Consider the following 15,131-nt stretch of genomic DNA (forward strand, 5'->3'; position numbering starts at 1 on the left):
GGGAGAGGGACTAGGTGTCAGCTACTTGGTTGAGTGACTCCCGCTTGCCCCAGCACCCCCACGGGTCTCTAACCCCAGCCAAGGCCCAGGGTCATGCCAAAGGCCTCCCCTCCCTAGGATCTCCTCAGCACATTCCCCTACACAGAACCTTCCTTCATCTACGCAGGAACGGGACACCCCCCCCCCCAGGCACTGACACAGACTGACAGAGTAGGGGGTGTCCAGAGCAGGGTGGTAACCCTGCACTTCCTCTATTACATGGCAAGTTCTGACTTCCCATCAGGAAGGGCCCGTTAAGAATCCATCTGTTCCACAGATACTTCTCGTGTGCATTTGGGGCAATATATCTGGGTGGGGCAGGGGGCACGATTCAGCCTATAACAAGAGCTTTACCCCAAGTCAAAAGAGTGTTTGAGTGTTGGAAGCTGAGGCGGGATAGGGGGCAGGGAGGGAGAGCGCACTGGTTGGTGGGCAGCACTCTCTCACGAAGCCTCCAGCCCTGGAAGGGGAGAACTAAGAGGAAAAAAAAAAGAAACAGAACAACAGAAAACTCTCTTACCTCCTTTGAAGGAAACAAGGTCAGCGGGAAGAGAGGAAATATGGACGGTCTGGGATGTGGGGGTGCAGGGGGAAGGACAGGAAGGTGATGTGTAGAGCCTCGGTCCATCCATCTTCAAACCACCTAGGTACCTTCCATCATACTAATCAAGCGGAAAATAAATAAAAGGCACTTACCGCTGGAAAATGACATCCTTGCTAGGCCCATTGTTCCCACTATATGGGAGAAATGTGTAAAGGGGAGAAAAACCCACCAACGGCCACATCTCCATCCTTGTATACACTGGCTACCATCCTCAAAATGCAGCTGGGATCAGCCAAACTGCACACAAAGAGAGGAAACTGCAGGAGTAAGAAAATGAAAAGCAAAGGGGGCATCTCAGAAGCGGCTGCAAAGCCCTGTCTCATGAGGTGTGGGCCAGGCGGAGAGGTGCGTGTATGATCCGTAACATCAGATGTATGAAAACAGGGGCACCTGGGTGGCTCAGTCAGTTAAGTCTCCGATTCTTGGTTCCAGCTCCGGTCACAATCTCGCATGTTGGGAGTTCAAGCCCGGCACCGGGCTCTGCACGGACAGTGTGGATCCTGCTTGGGATTCTCTCTCTCTCTCTCTCTCTCTCTCTCTCTCTCTCTCTCTCTCTCCTTTCTCTCTGCCTTTCGCCTGCTCAAGTGCTCTCGCTGTCTCTCTCTCTCTCAAAATAAATAAACTTAAAAAAATATGCAAGCCAAATATATATTAATGGAAATACATTACATAAATTAAATACACAGAATACTAGGACCCAAACTGAACACAGTGATTGGAGAAATGGCAAGCTGGAAAATAGTATAAGACATGTACCATGAACACAGAAGAGTGAAGAAAGAGAAGAAAATAAGATACGGAGTGGTTGGCACCACTCAAGGAAGTTCCAGAAGGAAACAAGAGAATGAGTGAAAGAATATCCAAATTCAAAAAAAAAAAAAAATTACAGGAGTGACATTTCCAAAACTGGAGCCGTCCTTTGTTTGTCTCAGTTTTAAGACGCCCAGGGAGTGCTAAGTAGAATAAAAGTCAATCCACCCACAGGTATATGGTGGTAAATTTGCCGAGTGGTTTTTTCTTCCCCATAGCAACCACAGAGATAAGACAGATTACCTACAAAATGTCAAAGAGTAAGAAAGTTAAGGGGCGCCTGGGTGGCGCAGTCGGTTAAGCGGCCGACTTCAGCCAGGTCACTATCTCGCGGTCCGTGAGTTCGAGCCCCGCGTCGGGCTCTGGGCTGATGGCTCGGAGCCTGGAGCCTGTTTCCGATTCTGTGTCTCCCTCTCTCTCTGCCCCTCCCCCATTCATGCTCTGTCTCTCTCTGTCCCAAAAATAAATGTTAAAAAAAAAAAAAAAAAAAGAGTAAGAAGGTTAAAAAAGAAGAAAAAGTTGCATTGAATTCAGGATGTAGGAAGTTGCCAGAAGCACTTGACTGCCTTATTCAGCCCTGGAGAAATGCATTCCCCAACCGTTTACAAATATTAAAAATAGTGGACGAGGACAGGCATGTGAAGTGTTCCCCTTTAATGCCAGAAGTTACACAGGCTGGTGACCTGTCACCCATCTGGCATTCATTCTGTCCCCTCTGCTTGACCCTGAAAAAGAGGGACAATGAGACTTACTGAGTGATGAGTACATGGAACTCTCTACTCTTTCCATAACTGCTGGAGTCTATAATTATTTCAACAGCAACAAAAATTTAATCTCCATGTATCCCAAAGAAATTAAGATGTACATTCACACAAAAATATGTACACAAGTGTTTATTGAAAATCTTTATTCTTAATAGCCAAGAAACAAAACAATATACTTCAGGGGGTGAATGGTTAAAGAGAGTAATATGGTGCATACCATTGAACACCACTCAACCATAGAAAGAAACAAACTGTTGATGCATGCAATGACCTAGATCAATCTCCAGAATATTATGTTTAGTGGGGGGTGAAAAAAAGCCAATTCCAAAAGGTTACATACTGTGTGGTTCTATTTGTATAACACTGTTTAAATGGCAAAATTATGGAGAAGGAAAGCGAGTTAGTGGTTTCCAGGGGTAAAGGACAAAAATGGCCAGAGAGGGGAGGTGGGCGTGTCTACAAAAGGGAAAAAGAAGGGATCTCTGTGGTGATTAAACTCTTCTGTATCAAGGGGGGCCTGGGTGGCTCAGTTGGTTGGACGTCTGACTTCGGCTCAGGTTATGATCTCACAGCTTGTGAGTTTGAGCCCCACGTCAGGCTCTGTGCTGACAGCTCAGAGCCTGGAGCCTGCTTTGGATTCTGTGTCTCCCTCTCTCTCTGCTCCTCCTCTGCTCATGGTCTGTCTCTCTCTGTCTCAAAAATAAATAAAAACATTTTTAAAATTTTTTTTAAAAAACCTCTTCTGTATCTTGACAATGCCCATGCCAATTTTCTAGCTGTGGTATTTGTACTACAGTTTTGCAAGATGTTGCCATTGGGGAAACCAGGTAAAGGCTCTGCGAGATCTCTCTGTATGATTTCTTACAACTGCAAATGAATCTATAGTTCTCAAAATTTGGAAGTTTAATTATAAAGATCTTGTTGTAACATTATGATACAGAGGTCCGAAGGTCTCATTCTAGGTTCGCTTTGATACCTGTTTTTGTGCCTTTCAAGAGTGTAAAAGGTGCTTCACAAGGGGCTGGAGACCCACACCTGATAGAATGGCTATCATCCAAAAGATAAGGGATAACAAGTGTTGGCAAGGATGTGGAGGGAAGTGAACCCTTGTGCACTGTTGGTGGGAATGCACACTGGTGCAGCCACGAAGAAAAACTGTGTGGAATTTCCTCCCCAAATTAAAAATTGAACCACCATAATGTCTAGCAATCTCATTTCCAGGTATATGTCCAAAGAAAATAAAATCAAGATCTCTAAGAGATATCAATATACCTGTGTTCGTTTTAACATTATGTTTACAACAGCCAAGGTATGGAAACAACCAAAACTTCTGTCAGTGGACAAATGGATAAAGAAAGTGTGATATATTTAAATGGAATATTATTCAGCCTTAAAAAAAGAAGGAAATCCTGCCATTTGAGACAATGTGGATGAATCTGAAGGACATTATCTAAGTGAAATAAACCATATGCAGAAAGACAAATGCTGCACAATCTCACTTACACATGGAATCTGAAAAGTATTCAAATTCACAGCAGCAGCATATGATGGTGGTTTTCAGGAGGTGGGAGGAAGGGCAAAGGGGGAGATGTTGATCAAGGGGTACAAGTTTCAGTTATGCAAGATGAACATATCTGGAGACCTAAAGTTCAGTGCTGTGATTATAGTTAATGATGCTGAATTGCATATTGAAATTTGCTAAGAAGGTAGATCTTTAGTGTTCTTAACACACACACACACACACACACACACACACACACACAAGAAGATGGGAAGCAGGTGAGGTGATGAATATGTAAATTAGCTTGACTGTGGTGATTAATCACAATGTATATGTATATCAAATCATCAAGTTAAATACATGCAATTTTTAATTGTCAGTTATACTGTAACAAAGCTGGGGGAAAGAAGGGTCTAACGTTTTACTTTAAAAAAAAAATTTAATGCTTATTTATTTTGGAAAGAGAGAGAGACAGAGCATGAGCAGGGGAGGGGCAGAGAGAGGGAGACACAGAATCGGAAGCAGGCTCCAGGCTCTGAGCTGTCAGCACAGAGCCCGACACGGGGCTCAAACTCAAGAGCTGTGAGATCATGACCTGAGCCGAAGTCAGATGCTCAACCGACTGAGTCACCCAGGAGCCCCTACTTTTGCACATTTTATGAAACATTTGACCATGTGAGCACAGCGACGAACTATTTCAGATCTCATTGTATGCTTTTTATATCAAATAATTTAAGTTATATCATGAATATTTGCATGAAGTGATTAAACCACATTGTAATACCTCTTTCAGAAGTGTGTCCTAGTCTGTCCCCAGTGAAATTTAACCTCTCCCTTTTTGCAATGGTAAGAGCACTGCACTTTGCCCTTCGGAGTAGTGGACTGATTTCCCCTTGCACGATAATTTTGCCCAAAATTGTTTTCACATAAACGCTGCCCTTCTGGAGAGCAAGCAGACTGCTTCCTCTCCCTTCAGGAGAATTTAACAAAATGTCTTACAGAAGTAGATCTTCTCAAACTTCTAAACGGAATTAATATTTATGTTTAAGCTTAATGATTTATAAAATAAGCAAGCTAGTATTTGACCACTCACCTTGCTTACCTAGAAAGATTGCCATTATAAACAAATACTACAGATTTGTATTGTTTTGCAAAAATATGAAGCAATACACCAATTCAGCATGAGAAAGAAAAAGGAGGGGCGCCTGGGTGGCTCAGTCGGTTGAGTGTCTGAATTTGGCTCAGGTCACGATCTCATGGCTTGTGGTTTGGGTTCCTGCCCCGCGTTGGGCTCTGTGCTGACAGCTCGGAGCCTGGAGCCTGCTTGCGGACTCTGTGTCTCCCTCTCTCTCTGCCCCTCCCCTGCTCACGCTCTGTCTCTCTCTCTCTCTCTCTCTCTCTCAAAAATAAATAAACATTAAAAAATTTTTTTAAAGAAAGAAGGAAAGAAAAAGAAACACACAGTAACCTTAATTAGTTGAAACCATTCATCTCTGAAGACTCATTTCTTCATCTGATGAATTAATGACTCCAGGTGGCCCCTAGTTACCCTCCAGGTCTGGAGATTTGCTATCCTATTTTTATCAGCAGTTCCCTAAATTTCTAACTTAATCCTGTGATTGTGGATATCCACTACAAAATATATTGAAAATATGAATTTTCATTGAAAAATGAATACTTGAAAATATGCGTGCATTTAGAAATATAATAAATGCACACTGCAAAAATGGTCTCAAATGACTTAACTTTGAATGGTTGGATTATCATCATGGGTTTTTCTCAATTTCTTCATACTTTCTTGAGTATTTTTTCTTTGCTATTTTGTTGTCACTGAACCACTTTGTTTCTCATTTAATTCAGCTCACAAGTTTTGTAATCTGACACATATTTTGTGCTATTTGCTTATGATTCCAATTACCCTCTGGGTTCATCTTTTGTGTAGATCATTTCCCTAGCATAATTTATATAATGGCACTTTCCTGTCATAGAATACTAAACTGTTGAAATTACATCTCTACTCCAGATAAATTAAAAACTCAAATCTAAGAAATGTATTCACAATTTTCTAGAGGAAAAAAAGTGATTCTTTATTATTATTATTATTATTATTATTATTATTATTATTTTAATGTTTATTTTTGAGAGAGAGCGCAAACAGGGAAGGGGCGGACAGAGAGGGAGACACAGAACCCGCAACAGGCTCCAGGCTCTGAGCTGTCAGCACAGAGCCCGATGCGGGACTCGAACTCGCGATGAAATCATGATCTGAGCCAAAGTTGGATGCCCAACCAACTGAGCCACCCAGGTATTCCAAAAGTGATTCTTTAGATAGTCGTGGGTTTTATAAGATCTAAATTTGACATGAAATCCATAAGCCATTGAGGCAAATATAGGCAAAATTTGATTCCATAAAATCTAAAGACTTCCTTTGCCAGAAAATCCCATGACAAAATTAATAGGCAAATGGCATCTTGGCTAAAAATCTTCTGGTAAACATGAAATACAAGGATTAATAGACTTGATGTGTTTTTTGGACGCTTACAAATTAACAAGGATGAGTTAAAGTCTCCCAAAGAATGGACAGAGAGGAAATATAACTCACCTGTGAATATATTAAAATACACTTATCCTTGAAGAAATACCTTCAACCATTTGCAAATATAAAAATAGTGATAATACCCCTTTGTGAAGAAAGTATGGGGACAGGTTCACTAATTTTCATTCCTGATGGGAATCTAGATTTAAACAGTAATTTTGGAAGACAATTTTAGAAATATATTTATCAGAAGTCTTAAACTAAGCATACCCTCTATCAAGGAATTCCTCTCCTAGGGGCTTGTCCAAAGAAAATAATCCAACAAATGAGCAGAAATGGAAGCACACTGATGTTCATTACAACCTATGTATAATACTGAAAAATTTTCAAAACCCCAACTATTGATAGGATGCTGGTTAAAGTAACCATGATAAACTCAAAGGATTCCAGACATTAGAAATTACATATTTATGGGTGCCTGGGTGGCTGAGTCAGTTAAGCATCCGATTCCTGGTTTCAGTTCGGGTCATGATCTCATAGTTCTGGATTCTAGCCCCTGATCAAGCTCTGTCCGAGCTGACAGTATGGATCCTGCTTGGGATTCTCCCTCCCTCCCTCTCTCTCTCTCTCTCTCTATCTCAAACAAACTTTGAAAAATTACATATTTATGAATATGGGGGAAAGTTCAGAGTCTATCTGTGAGCAAAAACTAAGTTTAGTTGTTATGCAATATCAATGTGAGATAATGTCTGCTTATACACATAACAGGAAAATTGGCTAGAAGATGCACCATAATGTCAATAGTGAATATCTCTCAGAGATGAACTAACTTATAGTTGACTTCGTTTTCTTTTTTTTTCTTTCCTTGTTTATCTGCTTTTCTAGTAGAATGATCACATAATCTTTGTGATGAGGAAAATTGTGTATCGCTTTCTATAACTAGATCATAAACCTTGACATTTCTGATAAAACATGAGGGAGAGATAAAGAAAGGACCACACATGTCCTGACTTCTGTCAAATAACAGCTTTAAAACTATGGGTACAAGTGGAGTCTTGTTTTTCCAGAGTCTAGCTTATTCTCTCCTCTAACAGAAAAAGAGTCTAGGGGCGCCTGGGTGGCTCAGTTGGTTGAGCATCCGACTTGGGCTCAGGTCATGATCTCATGGTTCATGGGTTCGAGCCCCACATGTCCAGCTCTGTGCTGACAGCTCAGAGCCTGGAGCCTGCTTCGGATTCTGTGTCTCCCTCTCTCTCTGCCCCTCCCCTGCTCATGCTCTGTCTCTCTTTCTGTCAAAAATAAATAAAACATTAAAAAAATTAAAAAAAAAAAAAGAAAAAGAGTCTAATATGTAGTTCAAACCTACAGATAAAATACTGATCCTAAAAGACAGTTGTTAGGAAGCCTGTCGTCTTCTTTTATTCTCCTAAACTGCAGGACATGTGTTGTCCATCTGAGTAATCCATGCACCCCTGTTGTAGGCATTGGTGTTGATGATGCTTTTGCTGAAGGTATATTTGTGGTGGTAGTGCTGGTGTGTGTGTGTGTGTGTGTTGGGGTTGGACATGAAGGCTAGAAGAGAGAAGTGTTCTGCAGTGTCTGGGCCACCCTCCTCCCTGTCTACTACAGCACCAAGGGCAAGGTCATGGACTCCATCTTGGTTTCAAGTGCTAGATTAGTAGGTGGCATCTTTGCCCCAAAGTGCTACATCGTGCTCCTAAGATCCACCAAGCACTCTTCAAAAGGTTTAAGGAATAAAATAGGTCCTAGGAGAAACAGGCTTTCTTAGGTTTTATCTCATAAGTCTCCACAACGTATTTTTAGGTCTTTAAACAATAAACCACTCTGGTTTTTCATTCAGAAGTTACAAAACTATTATCTTTATCTCTTTAATCTATTTATCAAGGAGTTCTCTCCTCTGTTTTTAAGAGTCCCTATGTATACCTCCGTCAGCCATCAAAGCTCACAAACAGGAGTCCTACTTTGGATTAACGGCTATCCTCAAAGTTTTTGCCGTTGAATCTAGCTATTTCTTCCACTATTACATATACAGTAAGCACATTCTCTATGTCTTCTGCCACCTCTTTAGCCTGAAAAACTCATTTCATAATTTAGAAATATTCAGGTCATCTTCCATTGTACCTTCTCTGTTTTTTTTTCACCAAGTGACAGTTACTATAAAGATTCATATTTAGGTAAAATACCTAGGTTATACACAAGTTCCTCCATGTTTTCTTCTGACTTTTAGAGTTTTTAATTTTACCTTTCGAATATAGTTGGAACTTTTTCCTGAATACTTCAGTTAATTTTTGCTTTTTATTTAAAAACAATTTTTTATGTTTACTCATTTTTGAAAGACAGAGAGAGACAGACCACAAGCAGGGGTGGGGCAGAGAGAGAGCAGAACACAGAATCTGAAGCAGCCTCTGGGCTCTGAGCTGTCAGCACAGAGCCCCACGTGGGGCTCAAACCCACTAACCGGGAGATCATGACCTGAGCCTAAGTCGGAGGCTCAAACGACTGAGCCACCCAGGCGCCCCCAGTTAATTTTTAAATGTGTACTATATTCCCCTCAAATCATTATTAAGTCATCATTTTCCAGCTCATTTGAAATGCTAACTTTACCACATACTAAGATACAAGGATTGTCTCTGCACCCACTGTATTCCTCCCTCAACTGGTTATTTTCATTGGATTTTTTTCTCCAATAACAAAAGTTAGAGAATGCTTCGGTAAATCACTTTTTCCATAGTCCTCTCACGGACTTTGATTTGTCAAAAAAGTCATCTTTCCTTGTCAACTAAGCAAACTAAAGCACCTCTGCCTGAGGCCCGGCTCCCTCCCGCCCCCGCCGCTGCCCACCCCTTCACCCCTTCCCCTAACCCGCCCACCCTTAACCACGCCTCCTACCCCATCCCCGCCGAAGTCCTCCCCTTCAACCGGCCCCAACCCCGCCCCCCTTAGCCACGTCCCCGCCCAAGTCCTCCCGGGCAACTCGTCCCATCCCCGCCACCGCCCACCCCTTAACCCCGCCCCCAAACCCCTCCCTGCCACAGCCTACCCCGCCACCCAACGCCTACCCCTTAACCACACCTCCTATTCCGTCCCCGCGGAAGTCCTCGCCTTCAACCCGCCCCAACCCCGCCTCCGCCGCAGGCCACGCCCCGTCTCCGCCGAAGCGCCCCTTCACCCCGCCCCCAACCCCGCCCCCGCCGCAGGCCACCCTTTAACCACGCCCCAAACCCTCCCCGAACCCCTCCCTACCACAGTCCACCTCTTACCCCGCCCCCCACCTCTTAACCATACCTCCTACCCCGTCCCCGCCTCAGACCACCCCTTCACCCCGCCCCCAACCCCTCCCTGACACAGTCCACCCTAACCACGCCCCTAACCACGCCCCCCACCGCAGCGCATCCCTTCGCCCTGCCCCCTTGCCACACCCCACCGCAGCTCACCCCTTAACCACTCCCCCTTACCCCGCCCCCGCCGCAGCCCTCCCCATTACCTCGCTCCTCGCTCCCCGCCTCCGCCCGTCCCGGCCCTGTTCCCTCCTTGCCGCCACAGCCCACCGCCCGGAGACCCCGAACGCCCGGGTCTCCCGCCGCTATCCCGAGGCCGGAAGCGGAAGTGCGGCCGGGGAGCGGCCGCGGGTCTGGCACCAGGGCTGCGAGTCCTGTCTTCCCGGCCGGTGCGCGCCGGAACCCGCTTGAGGAGCGGGACTCGATGCGCCGCGGAGATCTTGGGTCCGATCCAGGAGGGAGGGGCTGGGCCTCGGGCAGCCCCGGGTCACGCCGACATCCCCCTGTCCCTCACGCGAGCCCCAGTCCTTCCCTGGGGCCTCAGGCTGTTCCTCAGGTCAGCCTCTAGCTCCGGACACCGCCGTCCCCTACTCCGAAAGCACGGTCCTGTCACCTCCCCTGCGGCCACTCTACCACTCTACCCCCGGACTTCCGGCCATGTCTGGAGACTGTGTGATTGTCACGTACGGCATCTAGAGGGTACGGGCCGGGGATGCTGCTCACCGCCCTCCAATGCACGGGACCGCCCCCCACTACGGAAACTTAACCGGCCCCAGCCCTGCTCCATCTAGAACCTTAAAATCCGTGAAGTCCCGAATCCACTGTGGAAACTGTTTCAGAGCCGGCTGAGTCACTCATCCGAGGGATCCCTAAGCGAGGAGCCCCAGAAGCTTAATCCTGCGGAATGAGTTGAGCAAGGCTGCTTCCTCCCATTCGGGTGCAGATGCTGGATGGGAATCGGGCACATTCAGTCCCGGCCAACAGGCTGGGACCCTCGGGACCCCCGTTACATCTTAAATCAGTTAAAAAAGAAAAAAAAAATGAATTGTGAATGGGCGGCCTTTCTATCCAACAACTATTACTTCCTATAAAAATGCCTCAAAAGCAATCTTTGTGCCTTTTTTTTTTCCAGGCAAGAAAAGCATCTCTCCGTTTCAAGTTTGTATTGAAACCAGCCTCAAGGTTCACCTGCCCTCAGGGATCCGTGGATTTCTGTGTGATCAGGTGAGTACCCTGTGGAACTGGTAATAATAGGCCTCGGCAGCCTCCACTGGGCAGGACCCTTCCTGTGCTCAAGCTGTAAACACCAGGAGTCTCTAAAAGTGAAGCTTAAAAATTAAATTACTTGATTTTCTTTCTTTTTTTTAATTAAAAAAAAATTTTTAACGTTTATTTATTATTGAGAGACAGAGCATGAGTAGGGGAGGGGCAGAGAGACGGGTAGACACAGAATGTGGAGCAGGCTCCAGGCTCTGAGCTGTCAGCACAGAGCCTGACGCAGGGCTCGAACTCACAAACTGTGAGATCGTGACCTGAAACCAAGTTGGAAGCTCAACCGACCGAGCCACCCAGGCGCCCCTAAATTACTCGATTTTCTTATAAAATACTCAAATGTTTAAAATTCTCGTTAAAATTTTTCTTTGCATTTTCTTTGCATCTTTGCAAAACCAAGACGACATGAAAAAGTATATATTATAAAATCTTGTCCTCACGTGTTCTAAAATGCTATTCTTCCCTGAACGACTTACGGGTAATTACTTTTTTTTAGTTTGGTTTTTGTTTTTTGTTTTTTTTGTTTTTTTTTTTTTTTTAGAGTAAGAGAGAGAGGGAGAGAGGGAGGGAGGGAGAAAAATCCCAAGCAGGCTCGACACTCAGAGCAGAGCCTGATGTGGGGCTCGGTTCCAAAACCCTGGGATCATGACCTGAGCTAAAATCAAGAGTGGGCTGCTCAACCAACTGAGCTCCCCAGGTGCCCTGGTAATTACTTTTCATGGTTTATCATGCATTCTTATCCTTCCAGGTTTTAATTAAGTAAATACAAGCAAATATATTCTTGTTTCCACTTTGCCTCCACAAAACATTGTAGTACTATATGCATTTTTCTTTATCTTGCTTTTTTTTCCCTTTAACATAAACTGGAGATTTTCCATTATTACTGCATACTTTGCTCCTTGTCATGGTGAATCATATTAAAAACCAAGATCTAGGGGCACCTAGGCGGCTCAGTCAGTTTAAACGTCTGACTTCAGCTCAGGTCATGATCTCACGGTTCCTGAGTTTGAGGCCCGCGTCGGGCTCTGTGCTGACAGCTCAGAGCCTGGAGCCTGTTTCCGATTCTGTGTGTGTCTCTCTCTGCCCTTCCCCCACTCATGCTCTGTCTCTCTGTCAAAAATAAATAAACTTTGGGGCGCCTGGGTGGCTCAGTCGGTTAGGCAGCCGACTTCGGCTCAGGTCATGATCTCGCGGTCTGTGAGTTCGAGCCCCGCATCGGGCTTTGTGCTGACAGCTCAGAGCCTGGAGCCTGCTTCAGATTCTGTCTCCCTCTCTCTGACCCTCCCCCGTTCATGCTCTGTCTCTCTCTGTCTCAAAAATAAATAAACGTTAAAAAAAATTTTTTTAATAAATAAATAAATAAATAAATAAATAAATAAACTTTAAAAAATTAAAAATAAATAAAAACCGAGATCTAGACCCTGGATGTGCTAAGTGATGCTGGAGTAGCATTACTTCTAGGACCTTTCTCTGGATATAACTAGGAAATATATGTGTATTGGGGTTTGTTTGTTTGTTTGTTTGTTTTTAAGATTTTATTTTTAAGTAATCTCTACGCCAAACATGGAGCTCAAACTTACAACCTGGAGATCAAGAGTGGCACACTCCACCAACTGAGCCAGCCAGTGCCCAAGACATACATGTTTTTTAAATCATGAGTTTAACATGACATTTCTAATTTAATTTAATTTTGCAGTGGTTTTTTTTTTTCCCTTAACTTCTTTGATTTTATATTGATCTTTTATATGTTATACAAAAAATATTGACTCCTAACAACATTGATTTATCTACTTAATGGTATTCTCCTTCACAGTATGTAAAAACTGACACTCGGAAGCATTGCTGTCCATGTCTCTGGAAATACACTCTGAATGTAAACCTCCCAACATGCAAAACAATATGTACACGTGCGGTTACTCATGGGAGCATTATTTCCAACAGCAAAAGATGTGAAGCAACTCAAATGTCCATCAGTAGTAGGAAACGGGCAGAATTGACGATATACTTCATTTTAAAGTCATGTAAAGGCTTGACTCATGGTTTTCCAGACTCTGTATGGTCTTGCTTCCAACTTGATATGCAGTTAGGTTTGTTTCATTATTTGTTTTCAGTTTTGAGGATTGCAATTGTGTGGGGTGTTTAAAATTTTTTTTTTTTAACATTTATTGATTTTTGAGAGAGAGCACACATGAGCAGTAGAGGGGCAGAGAGAGGGAGACACAGAATCTGAAACAGGCTTCAGGCTCTGAGCTGTCAACATAGAGCCCGATGTGGGGGTAGATATGTATCTTTCCTGGCCTTTCCCTTTTTATAAAAAGGAACTTTCTAGGGGTGACTGGGTGGCTCAGTCAGTTAAGCACCTGAGTCTTGGTTTCAGCTCAGGTCATGATCTCGTGGTTTGTGGGTTCCAGCCCCGCAGTGGGCTGGGTGTGGATCCTGCTTGAGATTCTCTGTCTCCCTCTGCACCCCTGCCCCCAACTCACACTTGCCCTCTTTCTCTCTCTCTAAAAAAAAAAACAAAAAACAAAACACATGTAGGGAAAGAAAACATGAACAAGGACACTGTTTGGGAGGCTGGATTCAGAGAGACCTTTCTCAGCTATTGTTTTAGGTGGCAGAATAGTGTCAGGTGATGACAGGGTCTAGGGTGGCGCCCCAGGTGGAAGGGGACAAACTCGTAACACCGAGGGTCGTCCTCACGCACTCTGACGTCACCCGTCATCTGAGGGCGGTGGGGCTGGGGGAGGCAAAGACTAGTATCAGCCGTCATCATCTCCAGTAACCAAAGGGTCGGACCTGGGAATGTGTTTGTGACAGCCACCTGCATGGGAAGAATGTGCCCTGAGACTCAGGGAAGCTGGGGGTTTAGGTGGGGCGGCGGAGGCGTGTCCCGGTCGAACCGTTGGGACCCAAGAGGACGAGCTCTGGCTTCGCCAGCCCTGGTTCATCACCTGCTAAGTAAAGACCCAATACTGGGGACCCCACCTGCATGTTGAAGGAGGACACAACGGGCAGGCTGAGATGGGTTGGTCCGCGGAAGGCCGCGGTGGGAGGGAGGCTGTGAAGGCTTCCTGTTGTCCCGTTTCCACCAGGGCCCGGCCTGAGCACGCTGTGCCGACCAGAGGAGGAGCGTCCGGGGAAATTCCTGTCTGAGTCACAGGATGGCGGCCGTGGTTCTGCCCCCCACTCGTGGTAAGTCGGGGGGCCCTCAGAGTCCAGGCGGTAAAGGCCCCTGCACCACGGAGCGGGAAAGGAGGGGCCGAGCGGTGAGGCCGGAGTGGGGCCGGATGCCCGGGGGTCACCGGTCCCCGATGTGGTTCTTGGGATTTGGGATTCTTTCTGTAAACTTGGAAAAATAACAGTGGTGTCCCTTGAACTTCAGTTTCTTCATCTGTGAAATGGGACTAATAATCTCTTCCTCCAGGTCAGTAAGACCCTTGGCCCTATTTCCTGGCCCTGGGCCCTGGATGAGACGGGCCACTCTGGTGTCCTGAGAAAGCTGTGTGTGTGTGTGTGTGTGTGTGTGTGTGTGTGTGTGTCCACCCACACGGTGTGGGGTGGTCATGGGTGTGGCCGTGCGTGTGCGTGTGGGGATGTGGTCACGTGCAGGTGGGTGGGGAAGCCCCCAGACTGGTGAGTGCCGGCATACAGAGCCGTCCTGGGCTCTCCTGACTGCTTTCTTCTTCTCCAGCTCAGCCTTCCCTGTACTCAGCCTCTCCTCGGAACGGACGCCCGGAGGAGGAAGGGCTGGCTAAGGGCTTCCTGAGCGGCTGGTTACCGGTGAGTCACTACTCTTTTTTCCAAGTCATTATTCCTTTGACCAGAAGCTGAATTTGTTCTCCTCCAGTGACCCGGAGCCTCATGGCCAAAGCAGGTGTCCAGAGGGCCCCGGGTCTCCGGGCATCTGATGGAGGGCCGGGGGCCCCCCAGGCAACGTCGTGTTTGTCAGCGTTTTCGACGTTGCCAAGGTTCCTCCAGGGTCGCCGTCTCCGTCACGTTCTGCAGAGAGGTTTTTAGGGGAAACTGAGGAAGACCTGACTGTGTCCTAAACTCAAGCACTTGGTGACAGCTGTGGGGGAGTCGCTCATTCATTTACCGGGTGTTTCTCTGATCTCTGCCATGTCCCCGGCCTCTACTCAGCCCCGCAGATGGAGGGAGATCAGCTTGCAGGATTTCACAGTCTCGCTGGAATAAGAGAATCACCTCTGTGTTAGGGGCACGTTCCCCGTGGCAGCGGGCATAAGTGGACAGGGAGGAGCACCGCAGGCTGAGCCCAGAAGCGGTTGAGAGCAGAGCTCAGGACCCT

General features: G+C 45.7%; 1 protein-coding gene and 2 long non-coding RNA genes across 6 annotated transcripts in view; 2 read left to right on the forward strand and 1 right to left on the reverse strand.

Annotated features, from left to right (window-relative positions):
• LOC113596555 (uncharacterized) overlaps positions 1 to 1,487 on the reverse strand; it is a 52,853-nt gene extending 51,366 nt beyond the window's left edge. The window contains exons 1-2 of the long non-coding RNA XR_003417331.2: positions 813 to 1,487; positions 560 to 690 (exon numbers count right to left, since the gene is read on the reverse strand). This is a non-coding gene — a long non-coding RNA (uncharacterized LOC113596555). The remainder of the gene's footprint in view (positions 1 to 559; positions 691 to 812) is intronic.
• The window catches only part of ZNF557 (zinc finger protein 557), a 101,703-nt gene that overhangs the window by 78,269 nt on the left and 8,303 nt on the right, over positions 1 to 15,131 (forward strand). For 3 of the 4 annotated variants that reach the window (XM_053219938.1, XM_053219941.1, XM_053219940.1), the window contains 2 exons: positions 13,948 to 14,017; positions 14,517 to 14,605. The exons of the other annotated variant lie outside the window; for it this stretch is intronic. In XM_053219938.1, coding sequence (XP_053075913.1) covers positions 13,987 to 14,017; positions 14,517 to 14,605 — 120 coding nt within the window. In that variant the 5' untranslated portion in view covers positions 13,948 to 13,986. The remainder of the gene's footprint in view (positions 1 to 13,947; positions 14,018 to 14,516; positions 14,606 to 15,131) is intronic. 4 annotated transcript variants of the gene reach the window in all.
• Positions 9,714 to 13,964, forward strand: LOC106979039 (uncharacterized). The gene is made up of 3 exons (XR_008297302.1): positions 9,714 to 10,109; positions 10,686 to 10,777; positions 13,918 to 13,964. It is a non-coding gene; the product is annotated as an uncharacterized LOC106979039 (long non-coding RNA).

Source organism: Acinonyx jubatus, chromosome A2 (genome assembly GCF_027475565.1).
Source record: "Acinonyx jubatus isolate Ajub_Pintada_27869175 chromosome A2, VMU_Ajub_asm_v1.0, whole genome shotgun sequence".
Classification (NCBI taxonomy): domain Eukaryota; kingdom Metazoa; phylum Chordata; class Mammalia; order Carnivora; family Felidae; genus Acinonyx; species Acinonyx jubatus.